At 31.1% G+C, this 19,531-nt stretch overlaps 2 protein-coding genes across 6 annotated transcripts in view; one reads left to right on the forward strand and one right to left on the reverse strand.

Moving 5' to 3' along the window:
• Positions 1–1,469, reverse strand: part of LOC134714776 (glucose dehydrogenase [FAD, quinone]-like) — a 29,966-nt gene extending 28,497 nt beyond the window's left edge. Inside the window, exon 1 of one of the 5 annotated variants that reach the window (XM_063576329.1) lies at positions 1,423–1,469. The gene's annotated coding sequence lies outside the window, so the exon portion shown is untranslated. Of the gene's footprint in view, positions 1–921; positions 1,016–1,276; positions 1,353–1,399 lie in introns of those variants that run through there. The other 4 variants (XM_063576327.1, XM_063576328.1, XM_063576330.1 and 1 more) reach the window with 4 other exon arrangements.
• A 15-nt stretch (positions 1,470–1,484) lies between these two features.
• On the forward strand, positions 1,485–19,300 carry LOC134714775 (U3 small nucleolar ribonucleoprotein protein MPP10-like). Its single transcript, XM_063576326.1, has 11 exons — positions 1,485–1,624; positions 4,939–5,665; positions 7,268–7,353; positions 7,961–8,156; positions 8,578–8,719; positions 9,578–9,645; positions 10,282–10,419; positions 11,615–11,725; positions 15,156–15,263; positions 17,540–17,770; positions 19,017–19,300. The coding sequence occupies exons 1-11, from the start codon at positions 1,551–1,553 to the stop codon at positions 19,173–19,175; spliced, it is 2,040 nt and encodes a 679-aa protein (XP_063432396.1). The 5' UTR covers positions 1,485–1,550; the 3' UTR covers positions 19,176–19,300.
• The last annotated feature ends 231 nt before the right edge of the window (positions 19,301–19,531 follow it).

Genomic DNA, 19,531 nt, shown 5'->3' on the forward strand with positions numbered 1-19,531 from the left:
AAACCAAAACATGGAAGCATTTTGTTCAAAGTTATAGTCATCAATGGTTGTCTTTCTGAATTTGGTTATTATCTCACCCCCTTATTTTATTTATTTTATATCTATATTGTGTCATAGATCAAATTTATTCATTCAGTGTATATTCACTTGTTTGTGTTCATATGTCTTTTGATTGAGTTCAGCCATTTCAATTGATATTTTATAGTGTGTCTTTCTGTGTTGTGATGTTACACTATTGCTTCAGGTACATGTAAGGGTGAAAGTTGTTTTATATAGATTAGACCATTGATTTCCCATTTGAATGGTTTTACACGTCATTTTTGGAATTTGTTGATGCTTTGATCAATATAATTTTCTGCTGACAACTTGTCCATGAGTCCAAACAATGTAACAATAATATGGGGACGAAGTCCCCAATTACGGTAGAAAAATCAATAAAAAAAAAAAAAAAAAAATCGGGAAAATTTCCCGAAGTTTTCATTGTACTAATGAACTCAAAATCCTTAACTTTTTTTTTCAGATCTACTTCCTGCTCCGGTTTTCCCCGCATTTGCGCAGATAACTGTCTTGTTTGCATGAGACTTTGATTTTTTTTTTATTTATCAGTCTAGTTAAATATAACATTGGATCTCAATACAAATTCAATTTTAATAATTGTTTGATATGAAAAAAACGTTACCTGATGAAAGCGTTTCTTTTGTTTACATCGAATATGACGTCATAACTTAAAGAACGTCACAGCTAATTCCCTAACAACAGAACCAAAATCGGGAACGTTACGCACGGTATTTCGTTTTCTTTTATCAACATTTTGAATGAAAAAAATAATACATACAGACTTCGTCCCCATTCACAGGTTACGCCTGCCTCATATTAGAAATGACCAAGCATACATTGAAGTGCATTAATGTAACAATATACCTTATCGCTATTTGTCAGCCATTACTGGATATCACACAGGTTCCCCGTAAAATTTTGACGTCATTAAACAAAATATCTGATCAAAATGGAAAATAGATTGTTATATGCGTCAAAAGTTCAAGCGGCTGCATCAGCAGGGATTAGCGATAAGGTGTATAATGTACACAATGTAACCGTAGACACAAATATTATTGTTAATTTTGTAATTAATGGGATCCTTACCCAACAATATATTCCGACAATTTGTCTCAAACGAACTTTAAATTTTTTTGTTATTTTTTACATATTCATGTAACTGTAGCCAGTGTTATAATGTTTATATTTCTAATTCTAGCCAAAATTTAAACAGCTCTACCATATTATGAAAATGTTGTGTTAACCAACACTGGCAACACCAAAAGACGACGGACGCCAAGTGATGGCAATGTCTTACACAGCTTTATGGACCAGGTGAACTCGGAATATGAAAAATCGGTACCTTATTAACGTACAATTTACAACCTTTGATCAAGTCTTCGGCTTCGGTCTAGTTCTTGACCTCGGTTTTTTCGCAAAAAGGGAGATAATTTGTGTACATTACCAACATTCGGAAGTATCCATCGAACAACAGTTCCGAATGCAAAGGCAGCATGGATCACAGAAGTTTGACCACTGCATTGAAAGAGTTTTCATCATTGACTTCTAAACCCGAGGACTTTTTAAGGTAATATTCCTGGGTTCTTCAATATATCAATTTAAAGTGTTCTGTTAAATTAAAATGGGGCATGTGTGACCTGTGAAAGAGGACGAAATGAAAATGAAAACACCATGATTTGGTAGTCTAAAAATGATAAATACTCTGACGTCAAATTATTATTCACCAAGCTGTTGTTTAATCATGAGAAATTTCCCAAGAAAATTTTATTAGCATTAAACCAACAATCTTGCAAAGTACTTAAGGGCATACGATACAGTTTTGGTCCTGTATTAACAAGTTCATGAAAATTTGCATGTATGCTATTTTTTACCTGAGTAAATCAAATATGTAATATATACCTTCATGTGCTACTTTTTGAGTAAAATGAGGTCGAAATTTTGTATATTTGATCGAAATTCAGATTTGTGGCCGTAATTTCTTTTTCGAAAGAAAGACATAACTTTTTTGTGATAAAGATAAACACAAATTGTTTTTTTGTTAAATAATCGGTAATTTCTGTATTTTATAAATATCTTTAAAAAATATGCAATTTTTTATTCAGAAATAACTCATATTTATCAAATGTTCATGAATTGAGGAAAGCACGTCATTTTTAATGCATGTTTATCATGTTTATCAAAATTTTAAAAAATCCTCTATTTACAGTTTTATAAAATTTGGGTCACATAATCTCCCGGCAAAATGAAACAAAATGCTGTTTTGAAAAATAGGGGTCCATGAACTCGTTTTCAAATTAAATCAGTTTAAATGATAAAAATCAGTCGAAAAATGCAACTTTTCCCGATATGTCACCGTTTGACGTCGCGAAAATAACAGATTATGTTAGCAACGATATTACCTTCCCTGTAACTGTATCGTATGCCCTTAACTGGTTATGAAAAGCGTATGAAACAAATAGTAATACCTTGAATACACTGTTGAAAATGTGGGGAAAATACATATATATATATATTCACCATGGGTGTCAAAATGACTTCATCAGTTAGGGTTTAACCAGGTGCCTATTTGACTAGCAGCCTATTTGACTATTTCAGCTGCTGATTTGACCAGGTGCTGATTTAATAACTAGGTGATGATTTGACTTGAATCCATCTTTTGCCTGTCATTGTGTAAATTCTGACTTTGTGAGTTAAATCATTTATGTGGCAGGTGCACTTGACTCCAATCTTAATTGACTATTTAATTGTCAGTTTTCTTTAATGTACGGCAGGTTAGTCCTTTTCTCTGGGCATCTACCTCCACCGATAAAAACCAACCACCAAGATTGAAGAAATAGCCCAAGTCATGATTTTGTTGAAATTGCCTTTTAGAAAACACCAATCTGACAACCATTAATTATGTGTATTTAAAATTATAAATAAATGCTATAATATGACTTTAAGGATTGTCTTCATCTTTAAATTGAGAATGGAAATGGGGAATGTGTCAAAGAGACAACAACCTGACCAAAGAGCAGACAACAGGGGAATGTTTATTGACATTGTTTGATCAACAGTTTTTTAAACTCAACTTCAATAAAAAATATTATCAGATATCTATTGTCAGAACTGTATAAAATCGTCGGACCCAAAAGCCAAAAATTGTGAGGTCCAAGAGAAATGACTATCATATCAGGTCCTATATCATGTATATTAATGATATTCAGTAACCAATTCAAATCTGTTAGGTCTGAGAAAAGGTATTTTTAGAGTCCTATTAGATAGTTCATATTGCTCTGACGTCCAACAGCTGTTTTGCCAGACATGCTGGGGTTTGTCTGGTAAAACAACCAATGAACTTCAGAGAAATCTCTGACTACCTATTTAAGTTTCAATAAAATGTTAACTAGTCTTGTAGTCACTTCCTAATTATACAGATAAGTTTATAGGGACAGTGCATGATCAATAGATGTGTACACTCTAGGAGACTACAATCACAGTTTTTACCTACATGTATGTACTTGTTAATCTCTTTTACCCTGGTTATATACACAGTGTTCCAGCTAGGATTACAAAAGGGCAGGGTGCCAATCCTGAAAAAGGGCATTTAACGCGCGATATGCTGATATGAAAAGGGCATATTTTAATAAAAGATAATAATCAAACATTGTGTTTATTTGTTGAATCACAGGTTATACAAGAACAACATCATTAGCCCATATAGAACTCTATCTTTCTACTTTTTAGGCTGAAAAACTTATCAAGCAGCTTGTCAAACAAGTTTTTTTATCATTGCTTGGCACAGTTGAACTTTATATGCAGTATGTTTTGAAAGGTGACCTGTTTCATTCTGTTTCTATGGTCTGCCACATTTTACAAGTTTCACCTTTCTGCCCCTGCTGTGCTTAATGGCAATACAGTCAGCACAAAACAGCTGTGCTCAGTAAATGCACAATTTTAGGATACATGTATATAGCAACAGTGAAAAATTGTATCAAAAATAAAGAATACAGAAAAAGATGACCAAGGCACCCTACCAACACTGCTACTAAGACCAGCTATAACTTTTCCCATAACTCAAAATAAATACCTAAACATATATATATATATATATTCTTAAGCAAGAAGTATGTAGACATATTTTAGAATATGTGAATAGGTTACTCAATGCTAGGAAAAAAATCAGATTGAGTTATCTTTCTTTATTCGGGTGTGCTCCTTCTTTGGAGGATTATAAACAGTAAGTAAATAGGATGTAAATAGGATCACAATATGGCGGCCGATTTTGTTATTTTCGTATCAAAAATCAAGGCAGTCAATGACAAATACGTCTGAATTTTCTTTTTATTTCACGGAAAACAAGTAAAACAATGTCTTCAACGAGTTTACTATGGTTTTGAACTTTCTGTCATTACGTTTCCTCCATGAAACTACGGTAAACATCGCAAATTGTGCCCAAGTTGTTGTATGCACATTTCTTCAAAGATAATTGCCGACTGACCGATTCTATTTGAATGAATTAATGTTGATGATCATTAATGACCCATCCGATAAACGGATTACCTATAAAAACAGATTATGACACCAGTTGTAACCGTTGATTAGCTTGGGGTCGTAAACAAAGTCATAAATTTTTCCCCAGGTAAAATTTAGTAATTAGCGTACCATATCAATACGAACAAATTAATATATCGATCTTCAAAAAAGGCAGGGCGCCCTGGAAACTGTAAAAAGGGCACAGGGCGCCACTCGGGAAAGGGCAGGCGCCGCGCCCTCTGAAAACGGCCTAGCTGGAACACTGATACATGTACATTGCATATAATATATTGATTTTTCTTTCCATATTTGATGAAAGCATGCACAAACTAGTTTACACATTTAAATAGTACATTTTTATTTCAGTTGCAACAATAAGAGTCATGACAGATTTAAGACTTCAACAAAACTTATCTATGATTTTTGTAAGAATTGTGAAAATAATCGTTTACAAGACTTAGCGTTACCAGAACTGATTATCAAACATTTTGACAATGAACAGATTTGGCAAGAGCTGGAGTTACAGAATAATTCCTTAGTTGACAATCTGTTAGGTAATGTAGCTGGACTTTTGACCGGGAAACAGTCAGTCAATTTTCTGACAAAAGATAATGAAGTCAGAAAAGAAAATGAAAAACCAAAAAAAAAAGTCAAAAGTTTAGTGAATGATGTCGAGGAAGATGAATCTGATGATACAGATGAAGAAATCGGTAAAATAAAATCCAGATTAGAAGATTCTGAAGATGAAATTGATGAGGGAGATGAATCAGATGAGGATTTTGATTTTGATGCTATTAACCCTCTTCAAAATGATGAAGATGAAAGTGTTGATAAAAAAGATGCACATATTGACACAGACTCTGATAGCGATAAAAAGAAGAAAAAGAAAAGTTTTGGTAAAAAATCTGGTAAGGGAAGTATTGTCGATGATCAGTTTTTCAAGTTGGCAGAAATGGAGGAGTTCCTGGAACAAGAAGATGCAAAGGAAATTAGACGACAGAAAAGAGAGGAAAAGGGAGATGATAAGGATGAAGACAATTCATCAGAAGACGAAGACATTGACATGTTTGCCAATCTATCTTCAGATGATCAGGTGAGATATAAACTTAACACTATAGACGCAAATCCTTGTTATAATCCAGATTAGTTACTGTTCATTGTCACATTATACTTGAATTGTTCTTTTCTGGGCAGTAAGAGTTATCCTTTGTTCCATATACATGTATACAATGTAGGCAACTGACTCTTCTCATAAAAAAAAAAAAAATACATTCGTATCTGTATTTTTATCTGTATTTTATTTTTTCATTTACAAGTTGTACTGTTAAATCAATCATCCTTAACATGCTTAATCAGAATGATAGTTGTATGTGTGAGTGTATGCAAGTTGGAGAGAAAGGCTTTTTATTTTTACTTTATGTGATTACATGCTTGTTATGAGCCCTATGATTAGGAAATAAAATATCTTTATCTATTATCTAATCTTTATAATAGACTTGAGATATGTATTTTTTTTTAAGTATTGCAGATAGTTATGAATAAGTTGAGAGACAATAAAAGGAGATCTAGAGAATGATGCATCAACCAGGGCTTCCAAAATTTTTCTGAGCCAGCCGGACATTTTATATCTGATCCGAATTTTAATCCCCAAGACTAAGTCACAAAAGGCAATTATGGTAATCAGATGGCCATCCCAATGAATGACATACATGACATAAATTTAGATTAAAAAACGATATTGAAATTTACTTTGATATGAATTTGATGTTCTGACATAAACTGTTAAAATTGGCATTGCATCATTCAAAGTGTGCACATCAGTGTTCATATCTGCATTACTCTTTATTTGTGCAAATTGACGTTGTCTAGAACTTTATTTTCGTTTTTAAAGTCACATTTTTCAAAACCGGATGTTGACTTGACAATGGTAAAACATGGACCATAAACGGATACGTAAAATCCGTGTACGTTTACATAGCACGACTTAGCGAAGAAGCTCTTTCCACGTTATTTCTTCAACAAAATACTTGAAATGAACGTTAGGTACAGGTATCAATGATAGTTTTAGAATTTTGAAGAAATGTAGGATGCATAATTGAATTTCCCACCTGTGCACATGCGCACACGTGTTCTTGCTCATACAACGTAGTTCTGACGATTTTTTCATGTAAAACCTTTTTAAATGTTTCATCAAATCAAGTTTATAAATGTATTTATTATAAATTTGATCTTTTGGACTAAATCAATTAGATACAAACCGCTGAAATGTACGAAAGTAATTGTGAATGGACCGATTAATTTATACGATGTCCGGTACTGAAATTAGTTTACCTGTCACCTGAACAGGTATAGTTTTCAGCTGTCCAACAACTAATTAGCCTTGATTAAAATTAGAAAGTATTGAAGTAAGGGTTGTTTTGATAGTAATTAATCAACATGTCACTTTTATGACCGGAAATGTATGGCTGTTAAAGGCAAAATGTTGGGTCAAAAAGATCGTGAATTATATTAAAATGACCGAAAATGCCTTGAAAACTAAAAAGTATATGACTGTTTCATGCTTTTCCCAGCCGGTCTTTTACCGGACATTATACAAATGACCGGAATATATGACCGTTTTGGAAGCCCTGGCATCAACCCTATAACACAATGCCATTTTACATTTGCTAAGGTACTTCTATTGTTATATTTTCAGGAGGGAGAAGTTAAATACAAGGACTTTTTTGATCCACCAGATGGTGTAAAATCAGAGAAAAAGGTCAAATTCCAGAAGATTAAAAGGTAGGGGTACTTGAAGGATAGAGAGATGGATTTATCAGAATATTTACAATTAGACTACAAGAAAAGTTTGCAGATATTTATTCTTTACAAAACTTGCATACAAATTTATTCTTTGCAAAACTTGCATACATATTTATTCTTTATAAGACTTGCATACAAAATGTTTTGAAATTGTTTAAGTAGCCTGCTTTTGACCTTTGAAGAAGATTGATATACATGTAGAGAATAATTAGACAAAGAAGAAACATTGGTCAATTTGCAGTTACCATGCCAAATATACAAAACAGAATAATTTCAGGTTGACATTTGGTTTTATTTTTTTGTCAGATGGTCAGAAGGCTCCAAGGATAGAATAATGCAATTTAAGGAAATTTTGTTTTCCCTTCTTCATGTTCTAATTCATAAGAAGAAAAAATAGATTTGTTGTTTGATTTTAAATCACCTTTATATCATTCTCAAATAATGTTTGAAAATTTAAATTTCTCTATTTACTGTTACATAGATGATGACTCATGATCCAATCATGCTCTAGTTATTTATAAAAAGATAACATGTATTGTTACTGTAAGGTTTCCTACTAACTCAGTTAGTATACTTTCTGTCATAGCAAAACAACTGATGATGAAAATGTTGAGGGAGATGAAGAAGAAGAGGAAAGTGATGAAAACAGCAATGAAGATGATGAGCAGACGACACATAAATCAGGATTGTTTGACAGTGATAGTGAAGGGGAAGATGTCAATGATGTGTTAGGTAGAGCCAAACCTCAAGATAAATCATCTTACGAGAAACGACAAGAAAAGGTCAGTATTATTCATAGAATAAATCTCATACTGTGGATTCATACCAATTATCATGAATTGAGAACAATTTGTATTTTTTCTCCTAACAGTAGGAGAACACCCTTCTATTTTGACAGGTATGAGGACAACTGGAAAAGATCAATATAACATGACAATTTCTACTTGAAGATTGAATTGTAGACCTGTAATACATATTGATTTATAGAATCAATAAGGGAGTTATGCTTAGTTTTCCTACAAGGATTGCTAATTATGAAAAATTTTTTATTTGATGCATTTTGCTTGATCTCTTGAATTTAAAAGATACTTCATTTGTTTTTATCCATAAAACAGGTAAGAGTTTGTGCAATATTTCCATTATTTATGGATCCTTTGTTTTATATTTTGAAAAGAAAAATTGATAAACAAAATGTTCTTCCAGCTTAAAGAAAAGATAAAGAAGATGGAGGAAGCCAGTTTAGGAGATAAAACATGGCAGCTGAAAGGGGAGACTACTGGTACTGCACGACCAGAAAACAGTTTGTTAGAGGAACACTTGATGTTTGATCATATAGCAAAAATACGTAAGTTGTCTCATATGTAAAGAATCTTGAAAACTTTCTTTACTTTTAAACTCTTTCAAAAGTTAAAGACGTTGATTTGTATGCACCTAATGTTAATGTTTTCTACTAATTTTACACCATACCGTATATATATCAGATACAATTGAAAAGAAGTGTAACAAGTGAATCTCCTGAAATTGTCTATTTTTTTTTACCCAAAGGTTTGACTATGGCATAGAAATAGAGATAACTTGGACTTCTGTTAGGCAGTAAGACCCATGCTGTGGGTATATCTGCTTAGCAGTACATGATTGATGATGTAGTTAGCATTAGCGCTATTATGTGCATTTTTCTTTTGATCTTTTTTTGCGATAAGTTTCATATCATGCTTCTCGCTTGAGATGGAAAAATTATCGCCAGAAAGTAAGGAGGCCATGTGGCGTTGCTAACGAAATTGACATGAAATTGACGTCGTCATAGGTAAAGTAGCGATAAATAGATTATCATTGGTCATCTCAACTCAATTGCTTTTCTCACTTTCGCTGGACCAGCTCAAGCGAGAAAATCAATCTCGTTGAGATGATCAACCATAATCTATAAGTAACTTTTGGTCAGAATGGGGATGGTAAATCCAATACATCAATTTGGGAAGGTGGCACACCCTCTATACATAAAAAAAATCCTTTCAATAACAGAGAGGTCCCTATTTGACCTTTACTCTAACGCATCATACTCTCTTTTTGCCAATGGCATCCTAACATCCAGAACCTATCTGATTGATAGTTTAATTTGTTGTTGGCATTAACATATAATAAAATATTTGAATAACAGTGAACGATAGTCAGTCTATCTTTTCATTTGTATGTGTTTTAATTTTAGCTAAAGTAATCACAGAAGAAATCACAGAAACATTGGAAAGTTTGATAAAAAGGAGAATAAAGGACAAGGTTAGATTATTATTCAATGTTTAACAAATATGGAGACATCTTAGAATTTTAATAATATCTTTTAGAGATCAACAAAATAAGATAAATACTATATAGGAGAATTAAGAAGTCAGAATTACTGTATTTTTATCATATATGTCATTTTATTGAATATTTTAGAGAGACATGTACAAACATGCTCAATGGAACCATAAATTCAGAAAGATTTATTTTGTTGTTCATCTCAAAAGATGAGACCTGAAAGAAAAGTATAAGTTAAGGTGGTGCCTTTTTCCAGGTATTCTATCTACATGCATTAAGGTGGTACCCAACACTTTCACTAAAATTAATTTGGCTCATTTAATTTTCATAAAATGTTGTCAAAGTATTTACTTTGAGCCTTTAACAAAAATTTCAAAAATTTTGAAAATTTTGAACCAAAGGTTTTGTCAGAAAAATTACACTGGTTATATAGCAGTTTGACAAACACCAATTTAGATCATTGAGAAACTTAATATTCCTTTTACAACACAACTTAATTAAAACGTTTAGCTGACTTTACAAAGTTATCTCCCTGTAGTGTTAGGTACCACCTTAATTTAATAGAATTTAATAATGTTTTTAATAGAATTATGTCTTTACAATTAAATTATACAGGCATGGGATGATGTTGAAAGGAAAATAAAACCTAAAGAGAATCCATTTGAATACAAGAAAAGGATAACATTGGACCAAGAAAAAAGTAAACAAAGTCTGGGAGAGATTTATGAACAGGAATATCTAAAGCAACAACAGGTAAACAACAATAATGAACATTACAATTAAAATACAGATCCATTGTCCATGCTTACAAGGAAAAACCTCCTTTCTACTTTCTGTTTGAAGGAAATTTTAGGATCTTTTGGTCTTTTCATAGTAATACACACCTCAAAAGTTTGAAGGCTGGAATTTCATTGGTTGATGCACTAATGATCAGAAGAGAAAGTAAATTGAAGTGTTGCCAGGTAATTGTAGGCAAAGCTCTGACACATAGGCTGTATTTTAATCAGAGTGAACAATTCATTAATCAAGTAGCATAAATAAATAAATGACAACATCAAATTGCAACCACAAATTTTAGATGCACATTTAACATAATGCAACAAACAGAATGATAAATACTCTTTTTGGTCATCAAGTACTAGAACCTACCATACAAGGGCTTTAATTTAAAGCCAGTCAAGGTTGTTAAAAACTTCCAGCATCAAGTACAGGAAATAGTTACATCCTCAGCAGAAAGGTGACAATTTGACAAAGAGAAAAATTCAAAAACAAACATGTTCAAAACCATGACTAAACTTGGTAAATCAAAATTGGAAATGCTTAAACTATATACTTGAGGAACAGTAAAAGAAAACTGCACCAGATCAAGAATAACCAAAACAATGAAGAAAATACAGTACTTGTAACTTAGTTTGGTTTAAAGGGCTGAGGAACAGTAAAACAAAGCTGCACCAGATCATAAATGATTAAAAAAATGAAGAAAATTTTAAATGTGGAAAAGATGAAGAACATACCATGCCTTGATTTTTGGTGCAATTAGTTGTATTTCTTTCAGAAGCAAGATAAAGTAAACCTTTACACATGAACAAAAAGATTAGCATTATAAGACAAACAAAATAATTTATTTTTCTGTGTTAGCAAAAAGTAAAAACACAAAAATACTGAACTCCAAGGAAAATTCAAAAAGGAAAGTCCTATATCAAATGACAAAATCAAAACTTCAAACACTTCAAACATCTTCATTTTGCTTATATAATACAATTTTTTTTATCAATGTAACATCCACCCATAAAGTATGGAAGGTTTTAAGTACTGGTGTAAAATTTCGCGTTTGAAATCGCACAGGTAGACATAAAATAATTTTGTTGTTCAAAGTATGACGAGATAACAAAATGTGCTTCATACAATAAATAATTTATCCTTTCATATAATTCATATTGTATTATAGAAAGAAGAAGAAGAAAAAACAGATCAGGATCATGAGGCTATAAAAAAGATGATGCAGTCCTTATTTATCAAATTGGATGCCTTGTCAAACTTCCACTACACACCTAAACCTGTATGTATAATAGTAGATAATGAGGCTTGATCTGGAACTTGACACATTATTTATCTTACATTATTATTTATGTATAAGAAGGAAATTATCATAGTTGTTCAACTGGACAACTTTTATTAATTCTGACTTGTTATCTCAAATGAATGCCTCAAACTATAATGTCTTTTTACATCACAGTGTTAAAATTTAGACTTGTGAGGTTAGTCTCTAAATCAATTAGTTTTTATACATAGACAATAATGAACTGCTTGTCTAGTTTAACCTCAAAATCATAAGTTGTTGTCATTATAGAACTTGTTATGAAAATAATTGTTTGTATCAATTGTGATTTCTATCAATCTTTTGTATTAATGTAATTATTTATTGCGAATCCTATCATAGTTTTCCACAGATTCACCTGCAAGTTACCTGTCGATTTAAACTTTCGTAAGTTCTATTGTCCCATTGAACAAATACAACAGGTATTGTTCTCTGTGTAGTTTATTCACTAGAACCTTTAAATTTCTTCCAAGAGAAATATATCACTCACTGATTAATTTACCTGAACAAAAAATAGAACTGTCAATGATGGAAATACATGTACAAATAAGTAATTATTAAACTGCATGTGATGTTGTATTTATTCAATCAATAATAAATTTTCAATTTGTTTGAATTAAACACTGATTTAAAAATTAAAAGTTGATTTCTGATCAAATTTCAACATTTTACCTATTAAAATTTGCTATTTTTTAGTCTGTTCACAAATAAAAACTAAAAATGATAATGTTTAAATAAAGGTCTTCATAAATGTATTCTTTATAACTGAAGAACCATGAAAAACATGCAGATTCTTTGAAACATAAATGCATGCAGTACTTAAAAAAAATCAGGAATAAACTTTTTATAATTTTAAAAAATCAGTGCTTATATTGAACAGATTGAATATATATTATTGATTTTGAATAAATAATGTATCACATGCAGTTTAAGTGAGTTTATACATGTATTTCAATAAACAAAGAAGATATTTTTTTGGTCAGGCAAATTAATCAATGAGTGATAGATTTCTCCTAGAAGAAATTTAAAGGTCCTGGTGAATAAACTAAATAGAACAATAGCTATTGTATTGATTCAATGGTACAGGTAAACTTGCAAAAGTTTAAATACCTTGGTAAAAAGCAGACAACTCTGTGGAAAACTTTCATTTGGTTCGCTATAAAAAGAATTACTTAATGCAGTCTTTTGTTAACTTAAAATCAAGTCCAAAATTTTATTAGGTATAGTCACAACATCAATGGTCCTATATGGAAAATTATTTTTATTTCTTGACCTTTATATTGTAAAACATTGAAATTTACAGTTTGGTGAAAATTGTTTTTATACGACCGCAAATTTTGAAAATTTTTTCGTCGTATATTGTTATCAAGTTGGGGTCGTCGTCGTCGTCCGAATACTTTTAGTTTTCGCACTCTAACTTTAGTAAAAGTGAATAGAAATCTATGAAATTTTAACACAAGGTTTATGACCACAAAAGGAAGGTTGGTATTGATTTTGGGAGTTTTGGTCCTAACATTTTAGGAATAAGGGGCCAAAAAGGGCCCAAATAAGCATTTTCTTGGTTTTCGCGCTATAACTTTAGTTTAAGTTAATAGAAATCTATGAAATTTTGACACAAGGTTTATGACCACAAAAGAAAGGTTGGGATTGATTTTGGGAGTTTTGGTTTCAACAGTTTAGGAATTACGGGCCAAAAAAGGGCCCAAAAAGCATTTCTTCTTGGTTTTCGCACAATAACTTTAGTTTAAGTTAATAGAAATCAATGAAATTTAAACACAATGTTTATGACCACAATAGGAAGGTTGGTATTGATTTTGGGAGTTGAGGTCCCAACAGTTAAGGAATTAGGGGCCAAAAAGGGACCCAAATAAGCATTTTTCTTGGTTTTCGCACCATAACTTTAGTATAAGTAAATAGAAATCTATGAAATTTAAACACAAGGTTTATGACCACAAAAGGAAGGTTGGTATTGATTTTGGGAGTTTTGGTCCTAACAGTTTAGGAAAAAGGGGCCCAAAGGGTCCAAAATTAAACTTTGTTTGATTTCATCAAGAATTGAATAATTGGGGTTCTTTGATATGTGGAATCTAACTGTGTATGTAGATTCTTAATTTTTGGTCCCATTTTCAAATTGGTCTACATTAAGGTCCAAAGGATCCAAAATTAAACTTAGTTTGATTTTGTCAAATAATTAATCGGTTGGGTTCTTTGATATGCTGAATCTAAAAATGTATTTAGATTCTTGATTATTGGCCCAGTTTTCAAGTTGGTCCAAATCGGGTCCAAAATTAAACTTTGTTTGATTTCATTAAAAATTGAATAAATGGGGTTCTTTGATATGCCAAATCTAACTGTGTATGTAGATTCTTCATTTTTGGTCCTGTTTTCAAATTGGTCTACATTAAAGTCCAAAGGGTCCCAAATTAAACTTTTGATATGCTGAATCCAAACATGTACTTAGATTTTTGATTATGGGCCCAGTTTTCAAGTTGGTCCAAATCAGGATCTAAAATATTATATTAAGTATTGTGCAATAGCAAGTCTTTTCAATTGCACAGTATTGCACAATGGCAAGAAATACCTAATTGCACAATATTGTGAAATAGCAATATTTTTTTTTAATTAGAGTTATCTTTCTTTGTCCAGAATAGTAAGCAAGAAATATCTAATTGCACAATATTGTGAAATAGCAATATTTTTTTTTAATTGGAGTTATCTTTCTTTGTCCAGAATCAACTCAAATCTTTGTTATATACAATGTATATTCACTTTTTACTACCAACTGATAAATTAAAATAATCTTTACCATTCAGTGATAACAAGCAGTTTTTTTTACATCTTAATATCTTATGATGTATTTAAATGAGTAGTTATTGTTGCAAACTCCATTAGAAATTTAATTGAGATTAATTTGGAATAAGGGAAAGGGGGATGTGATTAAAAAAAATTGGGTTCAATTTTCTCATTTGAAATGAAATTTCATAAATAAAATGAAAATTTCTTCAAACATTTTTTTGAGAGGACTAATATTCAACAGCATAGTGAATTGCTCTAAGAGAAAACAAAAATTTTAAGTTCATTCGAACACATTCATTCTGTGTCAGAAACCTATGCTGTGTCAACTGTTTAATCACAATCCAAATTTAGAACTGAATCCAGCTTGAATGTTGTGTCCATACTAGCCCCAACCGTTCAGGGTTCAAACTCTGCGGTCGTATAAAGCTACGCCCTGCGGAGCATCTGGTTGTCAATTGCAAACATTAAATCAAATTACTAACAGACTTATAAATGAGAGATGTTAAAAGTTAGGAATATAAGGAATAATGAAAATTTTGATAGCAGAAAACGATGACATCATTCTACTTTTCTTTGGCTTTTCCTGTTTTTGTAGGCAGCACCTGAAATAAAGATAGTGTCCAATATGCCAACCATTTCCATGGAAGAGGTAGCTCCTGTCAGTGTCAGTGAGAATGTTATATTAGCTCCAGAGGAAATCAAGGTATATAACTCCTGTAATCAATTAGGAACGACATCAAAAGTTCAATGAAGGATAAAAAACTTAATTCACATAGTTTTTTTCAATGACCCCCCCTCTTAACTTAATTTGGGAAATATTGATTGACCAATTGGGATATAGGTAAAATCGATTTTAGATTAACAAAACTTACAGCAATATTTGAATTTTCTAAACTCTATCAATGTCTTATACATGTACATGTATACATGATCTTGCATCAGGTCTATTTATAGCCAACACATTTCATATATAGTTAATAGAACATTAACTGTGTGACAATTAAATGAATACAATCCAATACCTTATGGTGGGATTTTTCACAGAGTGTAAAGGAGTAGGTCTGGTAAGGGTCGATTTTGGCCTCAAATTTCAAGTTCTTCTGACGAAAGATTTTAGACACTTTTTAAACACTATAATTATATAAGTGTCTGTTTCAGTTGATTCAATTAGTGTATGTGAAAGATATTAACTGATTTACTCATTTAAATAGGAAAAAGGAGTAGATCCAGTAAGGGCAGATAATAGCCTCAAATTTCATGTTCATCTGATGAAAGATTTTGGACACTTTTTAAAAACACTTAGTGTTTATTTCAAATGATTCAATCAGTTAATGTGAAAGATTTTTACTGATTTAGTTATTAAAAACCGCTCCAATTCAAGCTTAAATATGAAAAATCTATCAAATATGCATAAAAAGGTCATTTTTCAGATAGTTTTTGTCAAAAATGAATGTGGCCACATCTGTGTTCATCCTCAACCTTTATATATGTTGTGTATTATCATTTTATACATCTTACATTTCTATTTTAAGAATGAACACAAATGGGCACTTTCATTTAAGACAGAATCTGTCAAAAATTTAACCAAAATGTGAAAATTGTAAAGATTTCAGCAATTTAGCATGACTTAGTGATGCTAGTATCTGATAAATGTGCATTGTATTGTCAAAAACACCCCATTTGTATGAAGCAGAAGCATTCTTCTTTCCAATAAATAACTTACAGTTTACATTTTAGCAATTTTGTAAAACTGCTTTATTTTGGGGCCAAAAAGGGGTCTTACTGAACCTACTCTTTTATCAAATGTGCCAAAAAATGTCACTTTTCAGATGTTTTTTGTCAAAAATGAAAGTGACCGCATCAGTTTTCATCCTCAACCTTTATATATGTTATGTATTATCATCAAAACAACTTACATTTCAATATTAAGAATGAGCACAAATGCTGCCACTTTCATTTAAGACGGAAACTGTCTAAAATTTAACTAAAATGCTAAAATTGTGAAGATTTCAGTAATTTAGCATGACTTAATGATACTAGTACCCAATATATGTGCATTGTATTGTAAAAAACAGCCCATATTTATGTAGCAGAAGCATTCTACATTCCAATAAATAACTAAAGGTTACATGTTAACAATTTTGTAGAACTGCTATATTTTGGGGCCAAAAAGGGGTCTTACTGAACCTACCCCTTTTTGTTTATTTAGAAGTGCAAATGTTATTGTATAAATTTTTGAATTCGCCAAAATAATAAACACCAAAAAATTTTGCATACCTTCTTCAATGAAAATAGCAAAATGTTTTCACCTGCCAAAATACCCCTCACACAGTATAACCAAACAATATTGAACAAACTGTTCTCTTTCTGTTTACTATCTCTTTTGACTTTTGTGATTGTTGAATTGAAAAGTGCAGTTTAAAAACCATGATTACCTTTCATCCAAATTCTAGTTGCAAAGATGACTGGGCGCTATGAAATTATAAAGCAAATTAAAGGATTTTTATGCCCCACCTATGATAGTAGAGGGGCATTATGTTTTCTGGTCTGTGCCTCCGTTCGTTCGTCCTGCTTCAGGTTAAAGTTTTTTGTCGATGTAGTTTTTGATGAAGTTGAAGTCCAATCAATTTGAAACTTAGTACCGTGTTCCCTATGATATGATCTTTCTAATTTTAATGTCAAATTAAAGTATTGACCCCAATTTCATGGTCCACTGAACAAAGAAAAAGATAGTGTAAAGCTCAGGTTAAAGTTGTTGGTCAAGATAGTTTTTGATGAAGTTGAAGTCAAATCAACTTGAAACTTAGTACACATGTTAACTATGATATGATCTTTCTAATTTTAATGCCAAATTAAATTATTGAACCCAATTTCACGTTCCAGTGAACATGTAAAATGATAGTGTGAGTGGGGCATCCATGTACTATATATGGACACATTCTTGTTTTATGTATTATTATATTTGTGTTATAATTCTAGGAAAAGATGAAGGGAGAGTTGAAAGCTACAACAGAAAAATCAGAGACAGACAAAAAGAGAGAAAGAAGGACAAAGAAAAACATGAAAAAGAAGAAACGAAAAGAGAAAAATCAAAGGGAAAAATTGATAGAGAAATTAAATCCAGGTCTTGGAAATAGATATAGCAAAGAAAAAGCTCAGAAAGAATTAGAGAAACAGAGCAAATCTGGGAAAGGTGTAACAATGATTAAGGTAAGTTAATGTTTGTAATATTGATTTTCACATAATTTCTTAAATTTATAATATAACAAATTAGTTAAAATCAAAACAGTTGAAAAATACATCTTGCGATATGTCACAGTTTGATGTCGTGAAAATAACATTTAATGTTAGCAATGTTAATACCTTCCATGAAAATAACATTTAATGTTAGCAATGTCATTACCTTCCATTAAAATAACATTTAATGTTAGCAATGTCATTACCTTCCATGAAAATAACATTTAATGTTAGCAATGTCATTACCTTCCATGAAAATAACATTTAATGTTAGCAATGTCATTACCTTCCATGAAAATAACATTTAATGTTAGCAATGTCATTACCTTCCATGAAAATAACATTTAATGTTAGCAATGTCATTACCTTCCATGTAAATAACATTTAATGTTAGCAATGTCATTAATTACCTTCCATGAAAATAACATTTAATGTTAGCAATGTCATTACCTTCCATGAAAATAACATTTAATGTTAGCAATGTCATTACCTTCCATGAAAATAACATTTAATGTTAGCAATGTCATTACCTTCCATGAAAATAACATTTAATGTTAGCAATGTCATTACCTTCCATGTAAAGGTATTGTATGCCCTAAAGAATGAAATACAAAATTGCATTTGTGAATGAAAATGATAATCTTTTAATTGATAGGATGAAAATATATGAAAACAGGTTTTGATTTTATTCAAATTAAAATCATGAGTTGAAGTCTTTTAAAATCCTTCAGAAATTTTCTAAGGGGGATACTTCTGGTAAAAATATTACACAAATGATATTCCATTTTGCAATGCTTTTGGTTTAGCTTCATACTGGCATTCTCTGTAGAACTATGGATAATGATTGATTTTAGTTTCTTTTTAAACAATATAAAAAGAAGATGTAGTAAGATTGCCAATAAGACAATGATAACAGCTATAAGTCACTGTATGGCCTTCAACAATGAGCAGAGCCCATACTGTATAGTCAGCTATAAAAGGCACTGAAATCAGAAATGTAAAACAGTTCTAAATTGTAATGCGAAAATGTACGGCCTAATTAATGTTGATCTATAAAGGCTACAAATTATCCTTGACCTCAAATTATGACCTTATGATGTTTTTGTATATTGACATTCAAGACATAAGAAATTATGTCATTTTGTATTGTAACATTACAAATCTAATTCAAAAAACTGAAAAAAATAAAAACGTTATTAAAAGATATTTTTTCTTTCAGAACCATGATAAAAGTAAGAAGAAGTCATCATTGACCTCATCCAAGTCCTTCTTTACCCAACTGCAGGAGGAAGTTACCACACAGATTAAATCTAAAAAGGCAGAAAAGAGAAGGAATGAAAATTCTGGCACTATAGCATCTAAAAAATTAAAATTGTAAACATAAAATTGTAAACATTTTATATCATGGTGTCTCTTTTACTTATTTGATAGTTAAAACATTGGGTTATTAATCAAAATGTCATGCACTGTGGGTAATTTCAACAATATGAAAATAGTGGATTATTCATTGTTTAGCATTTTATTAACCAATCATAATGTATGTGTTTGCGTCAGCAAATATTACCCAAGATGCATTAGGTACTGTAACAGTGATTTAGCCATGTTTGACAAAGATCTTTTAATCATACTCAAGGAGAAAACATATCTATAATACTAAAATAACGAGGTCCAATTTGTCAGCCGTCATGGGGTAAAAACGACAAATCAAAGAATTCAACTTTTTATATAGCTAAT

This window comes from Mytilus trossulus, chromosome 4 (genome assembly GCF_036588685.1).
Source record: "Mytilus trossulus isolate FHL-02 chromosome 4, PNRI_Mtr1.1.1.hap1, whole genome shotgun sequence".
In the NCBI taxonomy this organism is placed as follows: domain Eukaryota; kingdom Metazoa; phylum Mollusca; class Bivalvia; order Mytilida; family Mytilidae; genus Mytilus; species Mytilus trossulus.

What these genes read in the sequence shown, in the direction of transcription:
- LOC134714775 (XM_063576326.1), top strand. Translation starts at nt 1,551, where the DNA reads ATGGATCACAGAAGTTTGACCACTGCATTGAAAGAGTTTTCATCATTG. An exon ending in TGATCATATAGCAAAAATAC is followed by an intron (nt 8,720 to 9,577) that starts GTAAGTTGTCTC and finishes TTTTAATTTTAG; the next exon opens with CTAAAGTAATCACAGAAGAA. An exon ending in AAAGGAGAATAAAGGACAAG is followed by an intron (nt 9,646 to 10,281) that starts GTTAGATTATTA and finishes TAAATTATACAG; the next exon opens with GCATGGGATGATGTTGAAAG.